The sequence below is a fragment of the Asterias rubens genome, chromosome 6, assembly GCF_902459465.1.
Source record: "Asterias rubens chromosome 6, eAstRub1.3, whole genome shotgun sequence".
Classification (NCBI taxonomy): domain Eukaryota; kingdom Metazoa; phylum Echinodermata; class Asteroidea; order Forcipulatida; family Asteriidae; genus Asterias; species Asterias rubens.
In genome coordinates, this window is record NC_047067.1 from 11,148,023 (window position 1) to 11,172,799 (window position 24,777).

The window sequence follows — 24,777 nt, forward strand, 5'->3', positions numbered from 1 at the left end:
GTATCGTTCCTGTAGCTACACCGCGCTGTAACTTAACGTCCGTCGATATATCGAAAATACTCAAAAACTCGATATTTTTTTGACATCGAAATCGCCGATGTCACTTTTATAATCATATCGTAATATCGGATTTTCGATATATATCGAAAAAATTTCGATGTTTTGAAAATGTCGATGTTCCTAAATGATATCGAAAATACCAAAAGAGTGTCCGATTATTTAAAAGAAATCTGTGTTTGAGTATTAGAAAAGTCGTCGTCGTTATGTAGTTTCATCATTTTGAGTTGCCCTATTAAATAAAATACGTTTTACAAGCAAGTATGTCTGCATGTTCTTTGCGTTTTCGCCATCAGCCGCCGGCCCGCCGCAGAAGTTCACGACCCCGCGGCGAGCGCACGGTAAAACCTCAAAAGAAACCGCCGCTGCTGCCCTAGCCTATCGGCTGTTTAAGATGCAACTTCCCATTGTGCATGTGATCAAAATCAATGCGTCTTCATCACAGCATTATTGACTTTGCAAAAATACCCCGCAAAAACTTCCCCGAATCAACAAGACAAAACAAAACAAGGAAGAAAACAATCTTACAATAATCTTTCCGAGGAACTATGCTTCGCAGACCACGCTGTCGGCGGCTTTTGCGTGCGTACCAGCGAAGACTATGCTGTTGTACGGTTTAAACGTGCACACCAGCGTGTATGGTTATTGCAATTCGGGGGGAAAACCCGTTTGCCCAAGCATGCGCAGACACATGCAGTCTTTGGTCAAGGCGGTATCGCGTGATGCACTGCGTTATTTCGACAATAGAGGGCGTTCTAGCATTCAATGTTTCTTGCCTTGGTTATAGAATGCAAAGTAAAAAGACTACGAGCCTTTATTGGAGACTATGTGACTGCATGCTGCGTGCGTTGTATATTGTGATCGCTGAGTGGTAGGTCTGTGTTTTGCGAGACTTTCTAGTGATTTTTTTTCGATGATTATCTCAACCATTTTCAACCGTAAAGGTAGTCCGCGCGCCCGTCGGACAACTTGATTGACACTTCTACGTCAATGCATCGGCAACTGACACCTTAATGTCGGCGAGTCACGCAACTCACAAAGGCTCTGTGTCATTTTGAGACGGCCAATCATGGCCAATCACGAATCGAGAATTGTGGTGAGCGTTCACCAATTGGCCAAGCCAGCGGTAGCGGCGATCATACTTTGTTGTAAAACCAGAAATAATCGGGGCGGGACTACGCAATCTGAAATTGTTTGGACTACAAACAAGTTCGGGGGATCAGACATAAACAAGTTGAAATGTAACCCTATTAAACTGTCAGTCTATGGTATAAATATTTCTACCTCCATGAGTATACCAAGTGCTGTTTTTAGGCTTCCATCTTGCGCGCGGGAAATACTCGATATATCGAGTATACTCGATATTAAATTTTCGATATATCGATAATGGGAAAAAACCGACATCGACGGACGTTACTGTAACTACACACCTCGCTTAACAATTATCGTCTTGACTTCAAGACTACATGAGCGAGGTTGTGTGTATCGTTCCCGTAGCTACACCGCGCTGTAACTACACACCGCGCTTAACAATTACCGTCTTGACTTCAAGACTACTGTTCCTCAGGGTATGGGGTTTGTTCCATTTTTAAAAATAAAATTCAAGAGAATAATATACAACTGTACCCTGAGTATATCGGAAGATTAGTTTCTCCAGATTTTCTGCACAAGACAGGAGAGAATGGGAAAAACTTGTGTCCACCTGCTGTGCAGCCGACTGATGATGATTATGAAAATTATTATAAGATCAATTCTCATTTCTTGTTCTGTTTTTGATAGAGCCACTGCCCCCCACAGATTTGGGAGTTGTTGCAGGCGAGGCAACATCCACATCAGTCTCCGTGAGTTGGATCCTCCCCGGCGGAGTATTTGACCTGTTTAAGATTGAGTACAGCATTGGAGGCGGCCCCAGGAACAGCGTCGAGTTCATTGAACCCACCACGTCATACACATTAGAGAACCTACTGCCTGGTACCTCCTACGATGTCTTTGTGACGACGGTCGCAGGGAGAGGGGCAACGTCAATCGAGAGTGATGCTGCTAGCTTTGAGGCTAGTACTGGTAAGTTTGGACGTAGATTCGGTACCCACTGGAGACCAAGGACGAGACCAAAAAAAAAGGGAAATAAAAGGAAGCTATTGGGAAATTCTAAAGACCCTGTGTGATTTACAAGGATTTTTTTTTTTTTGCGCGATTGCAGTTGCTTTCGGTGATCTACAAGTCGGAGTCTTGGATTTCACTGCAAACAGAATCGACATTGCTTGGGGTGCTGTTCCAGACCCAGCTGCCCTGTACAGTGTGACGACCGAACCGGCCGCCATCGTGGAAGGTGTGAGTCAGAGCCAGCGGACAGCCTCTCTGGTTGGCCTGACTGCTGCTACAGAGTACAGCATCACCGTCTTCCTTGCTGCTGGTGTCAACAATCCAGATATGACGACGATATCACAACGCACACGTAAGCTGAAGGGATTAGTAGTAGAAGTAGTAGTAGCAGGGTAGGATTTGAAACTTTGCATGGTGGAAATACGATATAGAAAGGTTTGCGGTAACACCATGAGCAGGATCCAGTTTCACCACGCATCACCGAACTCCATTTCCCGCCTCTATTTCCTGCCTTCGTGCATCACCAAGCTAATCCAGCTCCACAGTACTTAAGCAGCATGCAGCATCAGAGTCCATCTTTCTCCAGAAGACAATCAGAGCAAACTGATCCAAACGTCGAGTTGAAATTAATGGTTCTTTTCAGAACCACCTCAACTCACTAGAGATAGTCATTACATGGTGTTACCGCAAACCTTTCTATAGTATTAGGGTGTTCAAGGCGCAGTAAAAACAAACCCCCCCAAAAAATAGACACTACAAAATTAGTCCTTGAAAACCTGTGACATCAGATAAGTTTGAGAAGTGATTTGAATGTTGTATGGGATTGTGTATGGCTGTGTCTGAATAGGCGGCTACAGCTACTTTTTGTGTGTTAGATTTGAATAATGTCTGGTACAATGACTTGCTTAGTCACATTGGACTGCTTACATTAAAATTCCTCAGACTAAAGAGACAGCTGATAAGCCTTTGCATAGCAACCTCCAGATGAGCAAATCTATGTACCATTGTGCCATACAAATTCATTCAGAATTTCGTATGGGTGTTCATCGTTTCTTAAGTTACCACATAAGGATAGTCTGAGGAATTCAAATAAGTGGTAAATTGTGATCCAAGTACGTCACTGTACCAGACAATATTCAAATCTAACACAGAAAATTGTGAAAAACTGTGCAAGATATTTAGAGTGTAAACACATTGTCCTTAACTTTGTTTGTAACAAGCAAAATCAGCAGCTACATTTTTTTTAAAGAGAGAGTTTTCCCAGAATATGACTTCATTTTAGAGGGAATAATTCCCAGAAAAAAATGGTTCTAGAAATGGACATAAATATCAGTAAGCTTTTAGACTAAAGTTAAACAACGATGTTTTGTAAACAAAATCAGCTGCTACATTTTATTTTAATAGGTTTTCAGAGAGAATATGACTACATTTCAGAGGAAAATAATTCCCAGACATTTTTTTCTTCTAGTAATGAACACAAAATTCAGTAAGCTTTTGTAACAATGATGTTTTTCTATCTTTACCAACCCTGTATAATACCTTTAAATATTGATGTCCACCAGGTCCCAATCCAGCCAGTAATGTTATGGTCAAACCAGATAGTGAAGTGACCCCAGTGTTTCTGGTCATCCAATGGCAGCCAGCTGTTGGTCTGGTCAGTGGATATGACGTATCTTACAGGGTGCAAGGAAGACAGGTAAGTGCATGGTCCCACAGCTAAATAGAGCTGCTTTTAAAAGCACAATAAGTACATTGTAGCTAAGCACAACAAACATGTGCTCACCAGAGTAGGGATACCAACCAAACTGCTATGTTGCATGTAGGATTTGTGACTGGTATCTGGCTCATTTGAGCTGAGCAGAAAACTCTTCGGCAATATTTTCTGCTTTAGCATCTCTATGAAATTTGGCCCTGGTCGTGAAGTGACGATGTTTTCCAACCACAAAGAATCCAATGGGGGTTGTACATACCCGACTGACGACACTTTTTGAGAACATTAAATAGATTGTGAAGTACCATAGTGTTGTTTTTTTATACCTAAAAAAAACCATATCAAACAAGTTCGACCTTGGCACAGAAAGAGTTAGTTTGCCGATATGTAATGTATTTTAGTCTTTGGGTGTTTTTATTTTTCTTAATATTTTTCTGTAATTTTAAAAATCGAACATATTTTCTTATGCTCTGTATGTATTTTAAACGCAATTGAGCCTCTGGCTGCCAAGTTTGAATGTTTTTTTTAAATAAAACTTTTAATAATAAGAGTAGTAATAATAGTTTTACAGAGGCGATCATTTTTGTTTTTAACAGCCTAAGCCCTGGACAAGATTTCAAAACATTTTCATTTTCCATCATCAGGCAGAGAGTATGGCTGGATCCACCGACACCAATACACAAGAGCTGAAGGTGACTGGTCTGGATACCGGAGTCACTTATGATTTCATTGTGAGATCAACCATAGATACTGGACCAGACAAAGTCACTGGGGAACCTGCCCTTGGATCAGGAACAACAGGTATTGTTGTTTAAAGGGTCTGCAGCCGATTTTGAAATGCTAGGATTAATCCTATCTCGAGTTAGGGCGAGTAACCCCTCCTAACTTAAGGTGGGTTCAATGCTTCCTACGTCTTTGGATACGGAACTTATACTCGTCCTAAGTCCTAAGATTAATCCCAAGTTAGGAAGAGTTTGGTGAAATCAACAGCTGTGTACTTTTTGTAGGACACAAAACACAATGTCCACAGAATTTTATTAAACTTTGCATGGTTTGAAGATAATGATGGTAAAAAGCTTCCCTTAAAATGTTACATGTACTTACTGGGGTGCTGTACAATGTACATGTAGTTCTCACGAAATGAGTAAAATAACTCACAAAAATTATATTAGCATATAAAATGTATTTGCGTGTCATTTTTGACTAATTTTGACGTGAATTTGACATCACAACTCTGTTTTTGCAGCGATACTGGCAAGAGAGTTAAGCAGAGCCCAACTGCAGCAAACTATTTGTTGCAAATTATTTACGTCAAAAATATGTAAAAAATGAGCACAGACTGATGGACACCAACATTTTTGTGTTTTTATACAAACAAAATATTGTCTATCCCTAGCCACCATCAATGAAGATGAAATCTACATCGTCCAGGTCACAGAGAGCACCATCAAGATACGTTGGGGCCAGAACAGCAGTCCTGACACCCAGGCCTACAGCGTGGCCGTCAAACTACCCACAGCCGACAGCATCCTTGCTCAGGATCAGTATGGACCTGATGAAAAACTAGAGCACACGTTTGTGGATCTGACTTCGGGAACACAGTACGAGCTCTCGGTTGAGGTGGTCCTTCTAGGCGAAGGGATGAGGCCAAGAAACTCCATTCTGGAGTATACCAGTAAGTACTTGAATAACAATAATAATAATGATAATAATGACAACTTCTAAATATGGTATCCCAAAAAAGTGTTCATGGTGCTTGCTTAAAAAAAAAAAAAGTTCCCCTTGGTTGTCCTCCAGCACTGCAAAGATCAAGAAAAAATGAAAACAATCCAATGTCTATAGAATGTTACTGAAATGTTTAAGAAAATATGAGTCTTCAGGGTTGCTTGGAAAATTTATATTGTCTGGATGGCTCTGATGGAATGAGGTAGACCGTTCCACACCTTCCCTGCAGCTACCTGGAAAGAATGGGATGGATAAATACATATTTTGTAGACCCCATGAAATTTCCTGATAACGTTCACGCATGCATACAGACACTATTGGTTGGCAAACGCAATAGAGATATGCACTGCCATCATCCCAATATATAAAGGCGCGATGTACCTTCATTTTGCTTATTAAAGTGTTAGCTTAGTGCGCACGCATGACGTGCAGCACATATTTCATGGGAAGAGTCTATTACCGAATTCGCAGTTGATCTTGATAATCTCAACCATGAACATTTTCTGGAATGGTCACAGATCTGAAGAATATGCCTGTGGATTTTTTTCCCCCAGAACCCTGGTACTCTCTCCCTGGTTTTGCAGAAAGTTCATTGAAAATCAACCAATCTTTCCATGTTTTGACGAACCAATTTGAAAATCTCCCTGATTATGGAAACTTTGTCCCTACTATGCTTAGTGTAATTCTAAATATCTCCTGTGTTTTGGGACAAAATCTCCCTTAATGCATGGAACATGACAATTTTGGCAGCTCTGCATTACAATAACATCTCCATGATTTGTTCTTCTTTCAGAGCCTGTGAGCCCCTTAGTTACCTCCGTCACCAACAAATCCCTCTCAGTGGTCATTGATGTCCAGCCCCCTAGTGGCGGGTTCCTGCTCTTTGAGATTGCCTACCGAGACAGCGACAACGTTCGCACTCTGGTCACTGAGGTCGCAACGATAGGAGAATACGAGATCACTGGTCTGGATCCCTCCTCCGACTATGTGGTTGAAGTATCCACCATTGTGGGCACAGGGGCGGACAGACTAACAAGCCTACCAGCTCCAGTTGAGGTCACAACAGGTTAGAACTAAAGCACTTAGATACATTGTCAAACAAACAACAGCAAAATATATACAACAAATTGTTTAAAGGTTAGGAATTATCCCAACCCAGAAATTATCACACAAGACCCTTACAGAACTTCTCGTACAATTAATGTTAATGTTAAGTTCGAGTCCTGGTCATGACACTTGTGTCCCTGAGCAAGACACTTAACTATAATTGCTTCTCTTGGCCATGGGGTAAATGGGTACCAATGAGGGCAGTGATGGTTCTTGTCATTGATTTAGCTTACAGTAGCGCAATAATGTTGAAAGCGCTATATAAAATATGATTAATATTATTATTTTTGTTTGTACTTTTCATTTTCAACAGCTTCCATTCCAAACCAGAAGATTCTTGTTAGTGATGTCCAAACAACATCATTGGAGATACTCTGGACGGAGTCAGGCGACATCACTGTTGAAAGTTACAGAGTGTCTACCATCCAGCCCAATGGAGAATCAACAATCTCCTTTGTTGTGCCGGCAGACAGAACGATGGTCTCGGTGCGGGGTCGACTTACTGGCCTCGTACCTGGTAGACAGTATAGTATTGTTGTGGAAACTGTCCCTGCCACTGTGGAGCTTTATGTTGTGCAAAGAACAAGTAAGTTTTTTTTTCGGTTTTTTTTCAAGCTTGACCCGATGAAATAATTATTTATTTTTTTTTAAATATTATTTACCCCCTTAACTCTCTTCCACTTGAGAACGTCAAGGTAAAATTTATGTCTGTTTGACTTTTGTTTAGTGTCATTGACATTTTCTGAAGTTGATTATTGCCAAAGTCCATTGCAAGGTTCAGGGTTTATGAATTTGTTCCAATATTAAGCTTTTAATTATTTGGACACTTATTGGTGCCACCATGACGTCAATGTTCAAGTTCCGTCATGATAGTGAGGTTCAACTGTCTGATGTTTACCAAGGTTAAGATGATCTCCTGGCTGCCACTTCCCAGGTTGTATCATAAACTTGGGTGTGGTCCCTGGCTACAGTTGTATGGCTTCTGACTGGCTTCTGACTGGCACCACCGTACAAAGATATTGACAAAATAGGGAGATTGCCAACGCAAGGCTACAGATGGTAGCGTTGGTAGCTCAGTTGGTAGAGCCCCAGCACGTTAATCCTGAGGTTGCTGGTTCAATCCTGCTCTACTTAAAGTTGTCTTTGTTCAACCCCCAAATCATTTACTTGTTTAATTAAACATCTGAGCGCCAATAGACCGTTCCATTAAGCTTCGCCCCATTGCGTATTGACCAATCATAGCCCTGATTGCGCAACCAAAAGTCTGACATGCGTGTGTGTATGCTTGGCACGCGCGGCAGAGTTGTGCAGAATGGCAATGGAGAGGCTCGCGTGTTCTTGCTCGCAAGTGCCCCGTGAGCGGAGCCTAATGGATCAATCTATTACAGGGCAACGGACAAGAAATGGAAAAAAAAAATAGCCATGCAAAATGCAGCTAAACATATAATATAAATGGGCTGTAAAAACTGACACATAACATGGATTCTCCAATAACCTTGCACTACTCCTTCAATGTTCTCCAGGCAAGGACCTCCAGGCAAGGACTTTTGGTAATTGATAATTTTAATTTTTAAATTTGTTGTTACCCTGCTCTCTTCTCCCACAGAACCTGAGATACCAGGCGCAGTTAATGTTGTTGCTGGTGACACGACCCCTACTAGTTTTCATTTAACATGGCTCCCTGCACCGTTCGATTTGACAAGCTACACAGTTAGTGCTACAGGCCCCGATGGTGTGGAAATCGAAGTGGGTAGTGTGCCATCGACTGAACAGGTAACGGTGAACTGCTTGTATATATTTCATTTCCACCTTAATCATTATCATTTTGCGCACACATACATTTTTCATAGTTGATTGGTCTAGTTCACTGGATCAAAGCTCTGGTGTTGTCAGCAGCACTGTGTGGGTTCGAATCCTGGCGGTCCAGTAAACAAAAAAGGGTAGTGCTTGAAGCTATTTTATTTCCACCTTAATCATTATCCTTTTGCGCACGCATACATGTGTCATATCTGATTGGTCTAGTTCACTGGATCCAAGCTCTGATGTTGTCAGCAGCATTGTGTGGGTTCGAATCCTGGCGGTCCAGTAAACAAAAAAGGGTAGTGCTTGAAGCTATTTTATTTCCACCTTAATCATTATCCTTTTGCGCACGCATACATGTGTCATATCTGATTGGTCTAGTTCACTGGATCCAAGCTCTGATGTTGTCAGCAGCACGGTGTGGGTTCGAATCCTGGCGGTCCAGTAAACAAAAAAGTGTAGTGCTTGAAGCTATTTTATTTCCACCTTGATCGTAATCCATTTGCACACATGCTCACGTGTTGTAGAAGAGCTGTTTTATAATTGTCTTGCTTGATTTGCCAGTGTTCTGTTTCAATTCCATCATTGGTCTACAATTGTTCTAGGTGTCACATGTTTTTGCAGTTTACACTCGTTGTTTCTTATACTGTAGTGTTATATTTTTGCGGTAATATGGTATCTTGTATTATATTGTTTGATGAAATCTTGGCCAGATAAATAATAATAATAATAATAATAATTTACATGTAACCATATTTGCTTCGTAAAAAAGTTGGAAATGTAGTGCAGATTTGCTTTATACCAGCCAGGCTGATTCCCTTGCCTACATCCTTATGGACTGTGAAGGGGGTAACCCTGTTTTCAGCCCAAGGAGTACATAGGTGGCATCGTGCCCATGTGTAAATTGCACGTAAAATAAATTGTACATCAAATAGGGTTTTTAAAACCTGAGTGTGTCGCCAGCAAAAAACAAAAATGTTTTACTTTTTTTTTTTAGAATTTGGTAATAGATGGTTTGACAGCCAGCACAGTCTACACTCTGTGTGTCAGAGCAAAGGCTGGAAGTGGTGAACTGGCAACAGTAAGTGAGCCATCCTGTACAGACTCAACAACAGGTAAGTGTATTGCAATCTACAAAAGCGCCAACATTCAGAAGGTACAAGAAATATGTAAGAAAATCTGTTGTTAACATAAAAGATCTTAAACCCTTTTACTGTCTGTACTGCAGCTGATTTCATGAAACGCTAGGACTAGTCCTATTTCGAGTTAGGATGAGTAACCCGTCCTAACTTAGGATGGGTTCAATGCATCCTAACATCTTCGGATATGGATCTGAACTTGTCCTAAGTCCTAAGATTAATCCTTAGTTAGAAAGAGTTTGGTGAAATTGAAGGCTGGAAGGATTAAATCAGCCCAATTTTGGGGCTGTTTACTAAAGACCCAGTACCTGGGGCTTTGTACTCATTTTTCATACTAGAGCCCCAGATTACTTCTCTACTGCAAACAACGTCTGTATAATACAGCAGGTTTTTCAAGTGATTAGAGCCTGGTTCATACTTCCTGAGAATGCGAATGGAAATGCGCTATGAATGTTGACGTCACAAATTGGCAGCGAATAGTTCACAACAGGTTAAAGGTGTTCAACTCTTGCGAAACATTCACTGTGAACACAGCTATATATGTGATGTCAAAATTTGCTTCGCATATATGCAGGAAGTATGAATTCAAATCAATTCAATTTAATTCTTTATTCATTATGCCCAGCATGAAAATCACTTTCTCAGTTTGCACATTAAAAGTTGTTTATTAAAAATAGCAGATACATGAACCGTAGAAATTAAAACAGCAACAATAACCGGTCTTTATTCACTATTTGTACTTGTTTTCTGTTGTCTGGAAGACCATTCCATAATTCTCCTGCTGCTACAAAAATGTTCTGGCCCCACAAAACCTAGTAAAAGGCGAGGGACATACTAAGAGAGTCTTGGGTTTTGAACGGAGCTTTTTTTACACTCTTTTCCTATCAGCATCTGTCAGATTCACCACTGTCATCGCCGACGACACATTCATCTACCTCAGCTGGGACGATGATCAGCCGGTAGCCATCTCAGGCTACCGACTCAAATTTGGAGTAGAGGGACAGGCACAAGATGGTCTAGAAAATCTGCCGGTGGACAACAGTCTGACGTACAGCCACACGATCTCAAGCTTGGAGACTGGTACCCTGTATCGGATTGGGTTGTACCAAGTGCTGCTAGGAGGGGCAGAGAACTTCCAGAGTTCTGTTGTTATTCGTACGAGTAAGTTATCTTTTGGTGTTTATGGTTTAAAGGATTTGGGTACTTTTGTTAAACACAAATCACAATGTCCACGGATTTACATTAAACTTACACAGTTTGAAAATAATGATAGTAGAAAGCTTTCCTGAAAATATTACTTGCTGAGGTGCTTTAGTTTTTGAGAAATGAGTAAAACAATGTCATGAAAATACGTTTTGACATGCCAAAATAGTTTTCGTCTCATAATCAGTTAGATGAAAACTATTTTCATGACAGTGTTTTATTACTATTATAATTATTATTATTATTTATTTGGCAATTCACATAAAAATACAAAAATACAAATAATTTATACGTAAAGGATAAAAACATTAAATATATAAATATATACATCTGGATTGGAAAACAGTGAAAGGGGGATACATCAAGATATGAAAAAGGAGGACAGGCAGTAAAAGAGAAGACAAAGTACTACACGACTGAGGACAACAGAAAGACAACAACAATCCAGGTTTGCCAGGACTGACAAAAGTGCCTGCACTGTCACCAAGAGGTGTGTCAGTCCAACCTGGAAGGACAAGAGACAAAAAGACAAACAATTTCACATAACAAACAGGTTAACAAACAAACACAAACAAATTACTCATTTCTCAAAAAACACAGCACCTACAAAAAGTACATAGACCCTTTAAGCACCTGGGAATCAATTCATTTTTATATGTTCAGTGTAAATCTTACAATTCAATTCAATTCAATTCAGTTCAATTCAATTCAATTCAATTAAATTCAGTTCAATTCAGTTCAATTCAATTCAATTCACAAGCCAGGCAACTCGGGAAAAAAATACAAGTAAAACAAACCAAATACACATTTACAAAAAAAGGACAAACATTTTTAGAAAGTTATCTGGATATACTTTTCTTTGCTTTTCTGTATTTGGAATGCATAGTCTGAGAGATGTTACTGTTAGTAATGCTTCTCTGGTTCAAATTTTGATAAAAAACTTTTATTAAATTTGTCCATAACCACATTTTTTTGAAGTAAAATGATTCTCAAATTGTGTTTAACTATTGAAAGCTGCTGTACTTCTAACCAACTAAGTTTTTATTGGCATTAATGTTAAGAGTGATTACCATGTATCTTCCCTTAAAAGGGTTTGAATACCTTTTGTACGACACAAAACACAATGTCCACAGATTTACATAAAAACTTACAGAGTTTAAAGAAAATAATGGTAGAAGGTTTCCCTTAAAATATTGGTAGCTGAGGTGCTGTAGTTATTTAGAAATGAGTAAAACATTTTCACAGAAAAAAAATTGTCTCAGTGAGATGATAATTGTTTAGCATGTACAATGGATTTACATGACTCTCAATGCTCTGTGATTTTCACCTTTTTTTCTTCTCATAAACTTGACGACTATCGAAGTTTAAACTTCCGTAGGTAATTCATATTTCATACACCTTTAGTCAAAGTGAGTAGGGATTCATGTCGTGGCCAAAAGCTTGATCTACAAAAGGTACCAAAACTCTTCAAAGAGGGAATTTTCTTTACTGGTAAATGGTAATTACTCAAAACAATTATTAGCATAAAACCTGCTTGGTAACGACTAATGGAGAGCTGTTGATAGTATATAACATATTGAGAAACGGCTCCCTCTGAAGTAACGTAGTTTTCAAGAAAAAAGTATTTTTTCCACAATTTTGATTTTGAGATCTCAATTAGATTTTAAGGTCTCGAAATCAAGCATCTGAAAGCACACAACTTCGTGTGACAGGGGTGTTTTTTCTTTCATTATTATTTTCTTTGACGACCAATTGAGTTCAAAGTTTCACAGTTTTCTTTTGTGTGTGCATATTTTGGGATACAACAAGTGAGAAGACTGGTCTTTGACAATTACCAAAGGTGTTCAGTGTCTTTAACCATAAAGTGAGTTTTGACTTTGCAATTTGAAAGCATTAAGAAGTTTCCTGTTTTGCTCTTCGCAGATCCGGGTATTCCTGAGAATGTAGTCATCCAAGATGAGACTGCAAGTACGTTTTTAGTTGTATGGCATCCACCATCCAGCGGCTTGTATGAGAGCTTTGAGGTGTCTTATGACTTGGACACAGCGGCCTCGTTCAATCCAATTGAGGTGGTTGTCCTGCCGGGGACTGACAGGAATTATCTTGTTGCTGGGCTGACGTCTAACACAATGTACCGGGTCAGGCTTCGAACTGTGTATGGTCTGGCGAGAAGCAACGCTGTTGCTTCTGCTGGAACTACAGGTAAGATTTTTATTTTATTTTTATTTTTATGCAAGTTCGCCCAAATCAAGGCTAAAAAGCCAATCTGGGTAAAAGGGCTACAAGGAAGAAAACATAGAAATGCAGAAACTCAGTGGAGCTGAAAGAGGTGCAGTACGAGAAAAAAATTTACTGAAGTAGCTCTTTGTTCTACATCTCGGCACAGCCACAGTATAAGGATGAGAACAAGCAGAAAGCCTGGTCTCAAGCTCAAACACCTTGATAGGAGGAACAAGGTTGGATAGACTGGTGGAACATTTACCATGGTAATATCTGTAAAGATGACAATAGTACTAGAATGTTTTCATAAAAGTGTTGGCTTCTTCTTTTGTTTGATCTTTAGACCAAAGTGAACATTGAATGTAATTAAAAAGATGGAAATTTGCATCGGTGAAACAGAATATTAATCAGTGGTTTTTTTTGGTGTTTTTTTATGCATGTACACCAATAAATACTCAGTACTTTCCTGAGCTCTGTGAAAAAAATTCACAGGCATATTACTCGGGTGGGATTCGAACCCACGACTTTAGCAATTCTAGAGCAGTGTCTTACCAAGTAGACCAACGAGATTGCCCGGTAGCTAGAGGCAGTTTGAATGTTTTGGCAGGGTACCGCATAAATTTAACAGATGGAAATTTGCATAGAGGATAAAGAATATGAATTTTAATGAAAACAAATTTTTTTTTTTTTGGGGGGGGGGGTTCCTTATACACCGATGTGTAATGTAATTTAACTGGTGTGATTTCTCCGGATCCTCAATTTGGTGGTCTGGGCCCAATTTCATAGCACTGCCTGAAGCCCCGCTCATACTTCCTGCGAAGCAAAAAATCGGCTGCTAAGCAGCTCTATGAAATTGGGCCCAAGTTGGCAAAGTGGAATCTTTCCTCACCTTCCATCGCTAGGACCCAAGTTTGAATCATGCTAGGGGCACTATGTAGATTGGGGTTTTGCAGTCCCTACCTGATGGTGTGGGTTTTCCCTTATAATAATGGTCTGGCGTTTTTCCTCCCACGCCTAAAACTAAAACTTCCCTCCTTATCTTCTCTCCATCGAGTCTTGGCTAATACAGTGATTAAGTTCACTTTTCTGAGAGTCCTTGCCTTCAGAACCAGAATAAGTGAAATGAATTGTACCAGATAATATTCAAATCTACATATGCAAACGGCTTATTAGATCATGTTTTTTATTTGTGTTTATTTCCAAACTAGCTCTTACTGGATTGAATCAACTCTACTTGACGACTGTCACTAGAACCTCTATAGCTGTTGGCTGGGTGCCCTCACCTTCCATTTCTTATTCGTTGCAACTCACTAACCAAGACACTGACACTACAATCGCCACTAGTGGAGGCTTGGGGGTGGTATCGGGTCTGTACCCCGGCACAGAATACACGCTGACACTGAATCCAGGCTCACTGTCAATGGTTACCACTCATACAGGTTGGATTTTTTTCTTTTTCTTTTGTGTCAAAACGTGCACACAAAAAAAGGAAAAGGGTAGATGTGCTTTGTTCGGAGGTGCACATATACATGTACCATCCTTTTGTGCTTGTTTTGACCCACAAAATGGCGGACAGGAGACGCGCGTTTATGTGCGCTATGGGTTGTGAATAGGGTCTATTGAATACCCACTTTAGCTGCATAGGACAATGTGTTCCTTGGCCTCCTTGAATAGCCGTCTCCATTCAAGTATGTTTGTAGCTAATTGCTCTGCCTCACAAAGTGGAATGGGCCATATTTTTGACCGTGTGAGGGCGCTCTCAATCACTTCTGGGGGTATATTCATTCATACCCAAAACAGTTTTTAAAGATTGGAACACCACAGACATCTAATCCATCACAGACAATAAGACTTTTAAAGGAGCCGTTATAATCCACCTCTAAAGCAGATTGAAACTACGGCGCAACAAAAGTGACAGAACGCCTATTAATTTGTGCAGGGCGAATCGCGTGTACCCCGGAAGTGATAAAAATGCTATTTATAGCGCCCTCGCGCGGTCAAAAATAAGGGGCATTTGGACATCTTCCTGGACTTAAGCCTTCCAGAGCAATGTGGGCGTCCTCATTGGCGTGGTGTGATGAAATCATTGCAGTAGACCTGATCAGGTGGCCTGTAATGGCTTTCCTGTGTAAAGAAGTTTTCTGTAACGCATTACTTTTAAAAGGCTTGTTTTACAACTTGTCTTCAGTTCCGCTACCCACGTGTGACATCGGTTTAACTCGCAGCACTGCTCACACGCTAGACTTCGCCTGGTGTCCTCCAGAAGGGACACTGTGGGACTCATTTGACGTAACCTACAGCCCCAGCGATGGTTCTCTTTCCCAAGTCGACCCAACGGAACTCACTGTTGAACTCATCGGCTTGGACGCTGCCAAGGAGTACACCTTGTCTGTGGTGACCGTCAGTGGGAATCAGAGGAGTGAACCAAGAACACTCTCCGCCTTCACAGGTTTGTAATCCCACATTTCAAGGGCAGGTCTGGATTTACACATAGGCCATGGCCTCCGTTGCCCTGGTCTTGGCCTTGGTGCCCCTTCAAAAGTTTCCCTTTGACTTTAAGATTTTCCAATGAAAATGCCATTTGCAAAATGAAAATGGCCTTGCCCGTTAACATGTTCAAAGATAAAATTCCAGGCCTGCAAGGGGCGATTCTGAGTGGGGGACTTTTGGGATGCTACACATGTAGGTGACAGCAGCAGGTTAATTCTTGGTGATGTGCGCATATTTGAGTTACGTAAACAATGGAAATCTACCTGGTTAGGCCCGGTTCATTCTTCCTGTTAATGCGAATGCGATACAAATGTTGACGTCGCAGGGCTGTTTTCGCAGGTTCGCAGAAGTTGAGCACAAGTCAATCGATGCAAATTATTTTTTTTGCGAATTTGTGACTCTAAAATTCGTATCGCATTCACAGTCGCAGGAAGTTTGAACCAGGCTTTTTCCTGCCATCTGATGTTCCAAGTCTCCAATACTGTCAAGGTTATTACAAAAAATTTTCTTTTCTTTTTTTTAAATTATGGGTGGGTGGGTTCAAAAGAAATAACTGAAAAATAAAAATTCAGATGTGTGAGAAAAAATCAACTGGGGAAAGCCAGCACCAGTGATCCAATAGAAAAAGAACACAAAATACCCAGCTGGCCAAGATTGATTTAAGGCACTGTACACTATTGGTAATTCCTCAAAATAATTGTTAGCATAAAAACAGACTTCGTAACAAGCAATGGAGAGCTGTTGATAGTTTAAAACATTGTGAAAAAAAGGGATCCTTCTTTAATAGTAACGTGTTGGAGAAAGAGTTGCCTGAAGCCTATTTATGGTATTTGAAAGCACACAAATTTGTATTTTTTTAAATTATTATTCTCTTGCAACTTCGATGACCAGTTGAGTCCAAGTTTTCACAGATTTGTTATTTTATTCTTTTGTTGGGATACACCAAGTTAGATTACTGGTCTTTGACAATTACCAAAGGTGTCCAGTGCCTTTCAACTACAAAGTAAAAGTTGTTTTTTTAAGCCAGCAAAAGCCGTTGAAACCTTCTTTTTTGTTGTTCTCCTTTCTCCTTCCCCCACTATAGCGGCATCCTCGCCAGGAGAAATCACCATCGTGGATTGCACCACCTCATCTATTACCCTAATGTGGGGGGAGAGCCCGGTGGGTTCAGGGTACATCATCAGTGCCTTACCCGTTAGTGGCGGTCAGCTTCAGGCCTTGACGTTCTCCCTGGGTACCGACACTGCTACCTTCAACAACCTGACACCTGGGACACGGTACAGGATTGTGCTTCAGATTACCGGGACGCAAATGCCAACGACCCAGGTGGAAAAGTACACCAGTAAGTTTCTTGATTCTCCAACCACCGTTGTTTCAAGATTGTTTATTTTTTCAACTGCTTTCAGCTTCATCAGATTCCACATTTTTTTACTGAGTCTGCTAAATCTACATCTACATCTATGATAATACTTGTCAACGCCTGTTCAACATCTGGACAAAGTGAGAAAACAAAGAAGACGCTTCAGCTTTAGATGTTAAAGGAAAAACCAAGAGAAGTATTGTGAGGTCCCTATGTGCATAGAGAACAAGAGAGTAGTCAAAGAAAAAAGGAATAAACAAGTCTACTCTTTGATGCGTTTTTGGGGGGCCAACTGCTAAACATTGAGTAAAGACACTCTTAGTGGCAAAAATAATCCCCCTTTTGGTATAAGTTTCCCCTCTTGACAAGTAGTAGTTCCAGTTCAATCTTTATTGTTCAAATGTATTCATGTTCCCTCATACTTTGGTGGTGCTGTTTTTTGTCTGTTATCTGTATAATTTCAAACAAAATTTTACCTTGTAATGCCACATAATTCAGCTTTGTGCTGCCAATTGTTTTTTTCAATGAAAACAAATGGAAAATGGATGAAATAAACTGCATTTTTAAACAAAATCCTTGCAGAACCTAATCCGCCAACGACGCCCACCTTAGTCACTGCAACCCAGACCATGATTTCCGTTGAGTGGGGTTCGGCCACCGGCTTCTTTGACGGGTACCAAGTGTACTTCTTCACCGGTACCGAACCGGAAGAGCTGTTCGAGAATAAAACCAGAATGGAAAGTCGATCCACAATCGACGAACTACTGCCTGCCACAGACTACACCATTCGTGTCTACTCTGTTGTCGGGGATGGCGTACGAAGTGAACCTGCCATGGCAGATTTCAGAACAGGTTTGTTAAAGTTTTGTATTGTTTGAAGTTTTGCATGGTGTTGATAAACAGGAAGAAATTATAAACAAATTAGTAAACGTGCAGGTACAACCGTATGTAAAGGTCTTTTGTTGAAATGTTGGCTCTGACAATGAAGAAATGTCAGTTTTAGATGTGAGAGGAAAACCCCACTGGATTTTCACCAGGGAATACCCATGCAGTCAAGAAGGGACAAACATGTTTTTGTTTTAACGTCCGATGTGTGTTTGTGTACTTGTTGGTGTTCCCTAGTCTGTTTTATGTGGGTTTCGGTGTACTATTTTTGTCTACTTATAATAATGTTTTTGATCAATATATTGTGTAATTTTTAGTTTTATATATTGTTGTATATTTATATTTATATTTATACATAGTTTTTAATGATTCCTGTAAGTGGCATTATCCGCTGTTGGATATCAATAATAAATAAAATTTAAAAAAATAAAAATAAAACCCAATCCACATAATTCCCCCAGTAGGATTCGAACGGGGGTGCCAGAGGTGGAAGGCGTGGAGACACCACTACGCCACTTAACATGAAAATTTTGAGTTTTGGTTTGAAGTAAAGCCAAACACAGCACTATCTAAGATAGGAATTAACCTTGCGGGTACATGTACATTACCTCATGATCTCAACCTACCAATCAATTCATGGAACTGCACCGTTATATTTTAACACAATATGCCTTACAATGTAACTCCAGTGGAGCTGGTTTATAATAATAATAATAACAATAATATCAAAGTCTTATACAATGCACATATCTACCAAACAAGGTACTCAAGGCGCTGAGTATATACAAACTTTCAGAAAGATAGGTTATTGCAGTGTTGAATTCTGACGCCCAATTATGTAGCACCTTATAAGGGTTTATAAGGTGCTACGGCGCATTGTGCAGCCACAGCCAGGAACACCTGGGCGAACTGCTTCTCTTTTTCATAAGTGCACTGCGTTCTTTTACATGTGTTACACAACACATGGGATCAAAGGCTTTACGTCCCATCTGAAGGAGGTTAAGTGTCATGCTTAAGGACACAAGTGTCGCAGTTGGGGATTCGAACCTACACTCTGCTGATCAGATACACCATAGTTTGAATTTGGTACTTTTAACCGCTCGGCCACGACACTTCCACACCAATGAACGTCTTCTGACGTAACCAAGATCTTACCGCTCCTGGGGAGACAGATCTTTCCGTGCTGCTGTCCGTCGTCTTTTGTACAGCCTTCCTTGCTTTATTTCAACCCTCAACTCCTTCAAAACTTCCCTCAAAACCCACCTCATGGTAATTGCCTACAACGACACAGTTTAATTTATACATGTATGTCTCTTCTTTTGTTAATTGTATAAAAAAATTGTGCCTTGTGAGCGCCTACTTGTTAGGTGGATATGTTATACTTTACAAGTGCTATATTGGGTGCGTTCGATTAGCTTCCCCGGGTCGACCCCGGTGTGTGACGTTTTCTTTTTCCCAGGACGAACGTGTGCAGATAATTACCCACGTTCGTCCTGGAAAAAAAAACGCCACACACCGGGGTCGACCCAGGGAAGCTAAACGAACGCACCCATTATTATTATTATTATTGTTATTTTCACTATTACATCCATGTGTAAAATCTCTTTTGGAGGATCGTTGGCTCTGAAAACGGCCGGTGTGGACTTCATGTTTGCGGAGATTATACTCTACTCTGTTTTTTCTCCTGAAGAGGAGTAGAGTATACTGTTTAAAACGTTATGACCACACCGGCTCTTTTCATACACCATTCAAATACCATCTTACAGCATGTTCTGTCAGTTAATAGATTTGTTTTCACCGAATTGAATTGTTGAACTATTAAATTGTTTTCAAGAATTGCTTTCAAGAATGTACATGTGTAAGTGCAAAACAGGAAAGTATCAAGAGTCGATCCTGTTAGTCATGTGTGTAGTGTAATTTACGTAACAGGACCCATTTACTAGAATGGGGTTGTGGGAATGGCTGCTGAATGTGCCACAGCACATAAACCCTTGCAAGGTGTTACATAAATGGGTCTCATATTTCAAACACTTCAATATGCTGTCTGGAAATAAATAACGACAAGCGCATTGAGATGCCCGTAGGTAAAGCGCTATATTAAAAATAAAAATAAAATTATTAGTAAAATAAAATGTCCTAATTTTTGTCCCGAACCATCCAGGTGATGACATCTTAATGTTCACCAAGCTTGGCGATAGAAGCATCCGGGTCGACTGGCCAACTCACATCCCCGGCAGTGACTTTGGCAGTTATGACATTGTATATACACCTCTCGAGGGCACTGAGGTGGCATCATTAGGCAAGACTACTCAGCTCAATAACCTCACTCCGGGGCGGCCATACAGCGTCTCTCTCTACGTTGTTACCAGCAGTGGTGACCGTCAACTTACCTCCACCGCCACGTACACGCTGCGTAAGTTTAATTTGATACAGATTATAGTTAGGTTTTTGGGCAACAGCCGACCTTTTGTTTTTTCTTTTTTTTTTTTAAGTTTTTAGTCTTCTTCTCCGTGTCGATTGTCATGAAGCTTGCATGAAGTTGAAACTTTGCATGTAGAGAGACACTGACCCAATGATAGCCGACCACTGTTTCTACAAGCATTAAATTCTAGTCATTCTTGATGTTGTAGACTAACTTTTTGTAAATATCTCAAGTTTAACAATTCTTTGGCATCCAAGCCCTTTAGAAAATTTTCTATTTGGCCTTTGTGCCCTTCTCTTTGGCCTTGGTGCTCTTCAAAATCTGCTCCTATTGATTTAAGCTCCACAAATTTCACATCTAAGAGTGTCATTCCCTCAAATGATTTTCTTCATTCTTTTCCAGCTCCTGTTGGTCCGACAATAGAGAAAACGGTCTTTACACCTTCCACTGTCTCTTTCGACCTGAGTCTCTTCTTCCCTGGGGTTTACGATGACCTTATTGTGACCTTGACACCTTCAACAGCTGGTGCTGGAGCAGGTAGAACCTTTAAGCCCGATTCTAAATTTCTGCAAATGCGACAAGTTTTGACGTCAGAAATTTGGATGAATAATTTGTGTCTGTTGACTTGTACTCAACTCCTGCAAAACATTAGCTGTGAAAACGGCCACGTGTCGTCAGCATTCACATTCATCACATTCGCAGAAAGAATGAACCGGTCTTTAGTCTTTATGCCCCAAATTCTAGTACACAGGACCTTTGGCTTTAACTTAAAGGCAGTGGACACTATTGGTAAATGTAATTACTCAACATAATTATTAGAATGAACCTTACTTGGTAACAAGTAGTGGGGAGAGGTTGATAGTATAAAACATTGTGAGAAACGGCTCCCTCTGAAGTGACGTAGTTTTCAAGAAAGAAGTAATTTTCTGTGAATTTGATTTTGAGACCTCCGATTTAGAATTTGAGGTCCCGAAATCAAGCACCTGAAAGCACACAACTTGGTGTGACAAGGTGTTTTTTTTTCTTTCATTATTATCTTGCAACTTCAACGACCAATTGAGCTCAAATTTTCACAGGTTTGTTCTTGTATGCAAATGTTGAGATACACCAAGTGACAATTACCAATAGTGTCCAGTGTCTTTAACATCCCATCCAAAGGATAAAGCAGCTACAGAATTTCAGGACTAGTATTTTACCCAGGCCGAGGTCAGTGATTTCAGTGTGGGGCCAGTATGCCCAAGATAGAACAAGCCCCCTTTTTTTCCCCCCCTCAATTCAACGTCTCTAGTCATCGTCAGGAGACTGACGATGACTAGAGCAAGCTCGTCGAAACGTTGAGACCAACCCAAGAACTGACTCCGCGGTAGTACAGTTAATTACGATCCTATAAGCTATAGTACATGTAGTATAGTCCCAGCCTCTTTCTATACCATCCGCCCAGGTAATAGTTAATAAGCAGGACAGTCCTTTTCAGAACTGAGAAGTCTCCCGAACACCCTTACAATCTACTACGCGGTAGTAGAATTAAGCAAGACAGTTCTCTAAGAATAAATTCTACCTGGCAAGTAGATACACACATGGTGTTACCGCAAACCAAATATGTATTGATACCTCACCATCAGTGTTGTAACCAAGTAATTTTTTCTCAAGTCAAGTCAAGTCGGAAGTCATTTTTGCTCAAGTCAAGTCAAGTCACAAGTCATTTTTGCTCAAGTCAAGTCAAGTCACAAGTCAAATTTTTGCAAGTCAAGTCAAGTCACAAGTCACATAATGTCCGGAAATAAGCTCACTCCCATGATGTTTTAACAAATTTAAGTTTAAGAAAAAAACCTGTTTAGAGACCAGTCAATAAATTCAATCCGTAAATCATCAGAGCTCATTCACTCTGACCTTTTATTTAGAAGACGACATTCTTTCAGCTGCAGAGTACCGCTGAAACAAACTTGCATGCAACGTACGGCTGAGCTGAATGCCCAACGTCCACCGTGTGTACACACGAATAGACGGCGTAAATTCCCATCTCCATGGCACAATGCATGCTGGGAGCATGGTGATGTAGGGAGAATTTAAATAATGAAGTGTACATTATTTTTACAGTAAAATATTTCAGGACGAAAACGCTTTGAAAAGAACAATTGACCTTACTAAATATAATATGTGCTACATATTGGCCTATTTAGGTCAATAGTATTTATTTTTCATTAGAATTTGAGATAACTTATGTGAATATTTTGCAAATTCTTAATACAATACGCAAGCTTGTACAGCCTCTTTTCCAGCCGTCTGTATAGCTACCATTGCACAAGCGTAACGATACACGCCTACATAGCTTTCCTGAATGGATTGTATGGAAGAATACATTTTTTTCTATGCGCAAACTAGTGCATGTACATGTACACAGATACTGTATGCATGTGCGTGTTACATACGTCCATAGGCGCGCATTGTGGTAAACATGAGATAGCAGCGGCATTGTCGCCGAAGACTTGATTATTTTAAACAATAATTACGACTGATAATTTATTGTCATAAAATCACATTTTTTTGAATACTCAAGTCACTTTTCAACTCTCAAGTCATATTTGCGCAAGTCAAGTCAAGTCACAAGTTATTTTTGCTCAAGTCAAGTCAAGTCACAAGTCATTTTTGTCCAAGTCAAGTCAATTCGAAGTCAACAAAATTGGTGACTCGAGTCTGACCCGAGTCCAAGTCACCGACTCGAGTCAACAAGACTGGACTGCTCACCATGCAATGCCTCAAATCCTATGTAAACAATAGTAATTGAGCAACTGTGTACAAATACATTATGTGATTGTATAAGTGATTACGTTGGTTTTACATCCTAGGAACAACTCTTTCTCTTGAGATAGTCCTGCCACCCGACGCATGCCCAACTGTGCTATTCACCGGTTTGGAACCCTCCTGCACCTATGATGTATCAATTATTCTCCAGAGTGGGCGCCTGACTGTATCCGAGCCAGTAACGACTACTTTCACCACCGGTAAGTTAGCATTCGACACTTAAAATGTTGCCAATTTGAATTTTGTTTTCCTTTTTTTTTTAAATTACATTAGTGTGTAGATTGTTACTCAGAATGTAAAGCTTAGGGTTAAATTTATCCATAGGCTTCATTTTCTTCTGATTTTAGTGTAATGAAAAAAAAAAAAATTGCCTTCAGAAATGTATTACTAGCCTTAAAAGTGCTCAAAGCCTAGAGAACCATTGCACAACCAGCAGTGCGCATTGGGATGAAGAATTTTTATTTTGGTTTTACCCCTATACACTGATGTGTGCTAGCACTGTATATTCCTTTTTACACAGAACTCAAAAAAGTACTGAGTATACAGTCTTAACACACACGTGTACCTTATTGCCTTTGTATTAAGTAGGCCTGGGCGAATTATTTGAATATCCGGTTAATGGCGAATAGGTTTTCCTATCCGTAACAGCGAATGCCTTTTTTTTCTTAACCGGATATCCGCAATGGGTGCGAATACCTATTTATAAACCGGATAGTCCTGTAATTACAACCAAGTAACCGGATATTCTTTAATATCCGAATATCCGCGGACGTCGGGCGATAACTGATAGGAATGTTTTGTCTGAATCCTTATGAAACTTCTATTAAGACAGCATAAAACAGCATAAATTAAGTATTTAACTAAGCTCACCTCCGTGAAGAGTTGAAACATTGACAATTTTGACGTAATTTGTTCAAAGATTACAAAAGTTTTCCTTCACGTAGAGTCTATCACGATGATCACGATCAAAAAAAAAAGCAAATCGCCATCTTTAAATTAGATCCGGTTATTTTAATGAATGAACCGAGGGACACTGTCTAAAACTAATATCAATCCGCCCATAAGATCTCATTCACAAACGAACAGCGCTCCCCTAGCGGCAATTTCTTTTTCTTTCTTTTTAATAGCGCCCTCTAGCGGCGAAAAAAACTATGCGAATATCCGGTTAATTTCGGGTAGTTGGCCAGCGGTAACCGAATACCAAAATTTCACTATACGCCCAGCACTAGTATTAAGTATTCATAAGTAACAGTTAAAACTGTTAATTATTTGAATGTATTTTTAGGTTTGTTGTGAAGATGGAAATAAACGAACCAAACAAACAATTCTTTTTTTCTAGCTCCTCTGCTGGCCAACACAGTCTATATCAACGAAGTGACGACAAACTCAATCCGCATCCTTTGGGGAGATTTTGGAGGCGGATTCACAGAGTTCCTGATCCTCGTTACTCCATCTCCACTCGGTTCGGGATCTGCGAGGAACGTGCCGAGGGAAACCAGTTCCCTAGTGATTACCAACCTTCAGCCTGCCACACAGTATGAGATCAATGTTAGGCCGATTGGAGATGGACTCACCGGGTTCACCGTGAACTCTTTCACCAGTAAGTAACTTTGAAGCATTTACAAATGGTCTACTAGTTAGCGTGGTGTGAAGAAATAGGACATTCTCCTGAAGACACAAGAAGAGCTTACTGTTCAAAACCTTAAGCCCAAACCGGCTCTTTTCACACCATGGGCTTGAATGGTCTGGAGTT

At 40.2% G+C, this 24,777-nt stretch overlaps 1 protein-coding gene across 1 annotated transcript in view; it reads left to right on the top strand.

Annotated features, from left to right (window-relative positions):
* The window catches only part of LOC117291422, a 156,123-nt gene that overhangs the window by 40,803 nt on the left and 90,543 nt on the right, over nucleotides 1-24,777 (top strand). The window contains exons 30-48 of the mRNA XM_033773076.1: nucleotides 1,837-2,118; nucleotides 2,258-2,512; nucleotides 3,723-3,856; nucleotides 4,516-4,672; nucleotides 5,268-5,546; nucleotides 6,390-6,662; nucleotides 7,017-7,289; nucleotides 8,310-8,476; nucleotides 9,501-9,618; nucleotides 10,531-10,803; nucleotides 12,769-13,047; nucleotides 14,274-14,504; nucleotides 15,254-15,514; nucleotides 16,640-16,897; nucleotides 17,498-17,767; nucleotides 19,962-20,213; nucleotides 20,625-20,759; nucleotides 23,069-23,224; nucleotides 24,364-24,624. Of these exons, the coding sequence (XP_033628967.1) occupies nucleotides 1,837-2,118; nucleotides 2,258-2,512; nucleotides 3,723-3,856; nucleotides 4,516-4,672; nucleotides 5,268-5,546; nucleotides 6,390-6,662; nucleotides 7,017-7,289; nucleotides 8,310-8,476; nucleotides 9,501-9,618; nucleotides 10,531-10,803; nucleotides 12,769-13,047; nucleotides 14,274-14,504; nucleotides 15,254-15,514; nucleotides 16,640-16,897; nucleotides 17,498-17,767; nucleotides 19,962-20,213; nucleotides 20,625-20,759; nucleotides 23,069-23,224; nucleotides 24,364-24,624 (4,314 nt within the window). The remainder of the gene's footprint in view (nucleotides 1-1,836; nucleotides 2,119-2,257; nucleotides 2,513-3,722; nucleotides 3,857-4,515; nucleotides 4,673-5,267; nucleotides 5,547-6,389; nucleotides 6,663-7,016; nucleotides 7,290-8,309; nucleotides 8,477-9,500; nucleotides 9,619-10,530; nucleotides 10,804-12,768; nucleotides 13,048-14,273; nucleotides 14,505-15,253; nucleotides 15,515-16,639; nucleotides 16,898-17,497; nucleotides 17,768-19,961; nucleotides 20,214-20,624; nucleotides 20,760-23,068; nucleotides 23,225-24,363; nucleotides 24,625-24,777) is intronic.